This window comes from Kryptolebias marmoratus, linkage group LG24, assembly GCF_001649575.2.
Source record: "Kryptolebias marmoratus isolate JLee-2015 linkage group LG24, ASM164957v2, whole genome shotgun sequence".
Classification (NCBI taxonomy): Eukaryota; Metazoa; Chordata; class Actinopteri; order Cyprinodontiformes; family Rivulidae; genus Kryptolebias; species Kryptolebias marmoratus.
In genome coordinates, this window is record NC_051453.1 from 18,238,666 (window position 1) to 18,240,836 (window position 2,171).

The 2,171-nt window shown below is 38.3% G+C and overlaps 1 protein-coding gene across 6 annotated transcripts in view; it reads right to left on the reverse strand.

Moving 5' to 3' along the window:
- The window catches only part of nek1 (NIMA-related kinase 1), a 16,423-nt gene extending 15,004 nt beyond the window's left edge, over window positions 1-1,419 (reverse strand). For 3 of the 6 annotated variants that reach the window (XM_017423454.3, XM_017423453.3, XM_017423452.3), the window contains exons 1-4: window positions 1,256-1,385; window positions 788-936; window positions 608-704; window positions 422-519 (exon numbers count right to left, since the gene is read on the reverse strand). In XM_017423454.3, coding sequence (XP_017278943.1) covers window positions 422-519; window positions 608-704; window positions 788-904 — 312 coding nt within the window. In that variant the 5' untranslated portion in view covers window positions 905-936; window positions 1,256-1,385. Of the gene's footprint in view, window positions 1-421; window positions 520-607; window positions 705-787; window positions 937-1,255 lie in introns of all 6 variants that reach the window. The other 3 variants (XR_005232784.1, XM_037974058.1, XM_037974060.1) reach the window with 2 other exon arrangements.
- Window positions 1,420-2,171: the final 752 nt, after the last annotated feature.

The following is a 2,171-nucleotide window of genomic DNA, read 5'->3' on the forward strand; positions in this document are numbered from 1 at the left end:
TGGGGAAACCAGACAGTGCAGTATCAATATCAACAATGAGAATAATTTATCATTTTACTGACAACTCCGGTTTCCTCCCACAGACCAAAAATATGCATGTTAGGTTTATTGATGACTAAAATTGTCCCTAGGTGTGAATGGTTGTTTGTCTCGTTTGTCTATATGTGTCCCTGTGATGGACTTGCAACCTGTCCAGGTTGTCCCCCCGCCTCTCGCACAGTGACTGCTGGGGATAGGCACCAGATCCCCGCGACCCGGAATGGAGAAGCGGGTAAAGAAAATGGATGGATGGATGGATGGATGGATTTTACTGACAGAACGAGTCAAAGGAAAAAGAAGAACTGACCAGGATAAATCTGGCTGATAATAAATCTGATCATAATAAAACATTGAAGCTTGTCCCAAAGTTTTTGGAGCTTACTTGGTCTTCTGGGAACAGTGCTCCTTTCTGTGAGTTGATCTTTTTGAACAGGTCTCCACCTTCACAGTAGTCCATCACAATATACAGACATCCCCCTTCTAAAAAAAATTAAAACAAAATTTTGCTAAATCACACGTTTTAAGTAAACTGCTTCTTCACAGCAACAGCTTTGAAATGTGTGAATACCTTCAAAAGACTCCTTATACTGGACAATGTTGGGATGACTCATGTTGGCAAGAACAGCAACCTCTCTGCGAGATTCCTGCCTCTCTTTGCTTGACATCTATCAAGAGTAATGAACAGAAAATGTAATCTAAAAAGCATTAGGAGGTAAAGGGAGCTGTAAAATGATGCGTAGGAGCTTACTCCAGATATGCCAATTTCCTTGATGACATACTGGCGTCCATCATCTTTGGATTTCACAAGGATGGCCTTTCCAAATGAGCCTTCCCCAATTTTTTTAACCTTTTCGTACTTGTTCATGTTACTGGAGAGCCTCGCTCCGCATGCTGGGTCTGCAAAAGGGGAGGATTTGACCACTAGGGTTCAGCCACATTAAAAAAATGCATTTTCATGCGATGATCAGACTTCTAGACTATCATGTTACGATACAATATGCTGTTTCTATCAGACAAAAATTATTCAGATGGGTTGTGACGCGGAGAGACACACAACTGGTAGCTAATGTTACCATGACAGAGTAGCTACACGAAGATGGACAACCTTCTTTATACTGCACATAAGTATTCCGTCAATGCGCGAAACGGAATAAAATAACGCGATTCATTAGTCAAGAGTATATAAATACTATGAAAAGACAAACATAAACGTTACCATTAGTTCTTTTCGCTGCTTTCTCCTAGAGATTCTGGTACTCTGGCCTCGCATTCAGTCAACCGACGTTTATCGTCCCTGTGTTTTCATTGGTCAGTTTCACAATCCTCGACAGATGATTGGTTTACACAGCTGCCTGTCATGTTTCACACTAAAATACAGACAGCCCCCAAATGGGGCTGTTGCTGTGGATATTTTCCTTAGCAACCGTCATAAAGCGAGCGGCCCGCGGACAGCAGGTAACACGTGACCAAGATGGGGTTTTTTTCAAAAAACTTTATTTAGACTGTAAACACTTACAACAGCTCGAAAAATAGACTAAATGCACAGAATAAAAAATTCTAGAGAGTGCAACAGAAATCATACAAATATTAAGTTATCGAATATGAAGTAAAAAACATAGGTTTATAGTTTTTAGTGCATTAAAAACACCTCCACAGTAGTCTGCATGGACTTGCAATGACAAGTATAATAGCCAACAAAGTCAGGGAAGTCCACTTTGAAACAATTAATCAAATCTATTCAACAAACAAATGCCTCAAAACGTTGTTGAAACTATAAATTTTGTTTTTTTTTTGGTAATGCTCTTGCTGAAAAAGTCCATCTTTTGATAAAAATATTTGTGGTAAATTATTTTAGACTGAAATTGAAGGTACAATATATTTTAATTATTTTGTGGCGCCAAAGTTAACCTACAGGAAAATTGCTTTAAATTAATCAATGGCTAAAAGCCATGTTTCTTTTGTGTGTGTAAGTGTTTGTTTGCCTATCTGTTAGCAAAATACAGTGCCTCCATGTTTCATGCATCAATCATGGTCAATGTAACCTGGTCTTCTTTACAAAAACTTCTTCAATGTCAAAGTGAAATCAAATTTCTAAAGAGTAATACCAGTTAAATGAAAATATGTAATGTAAA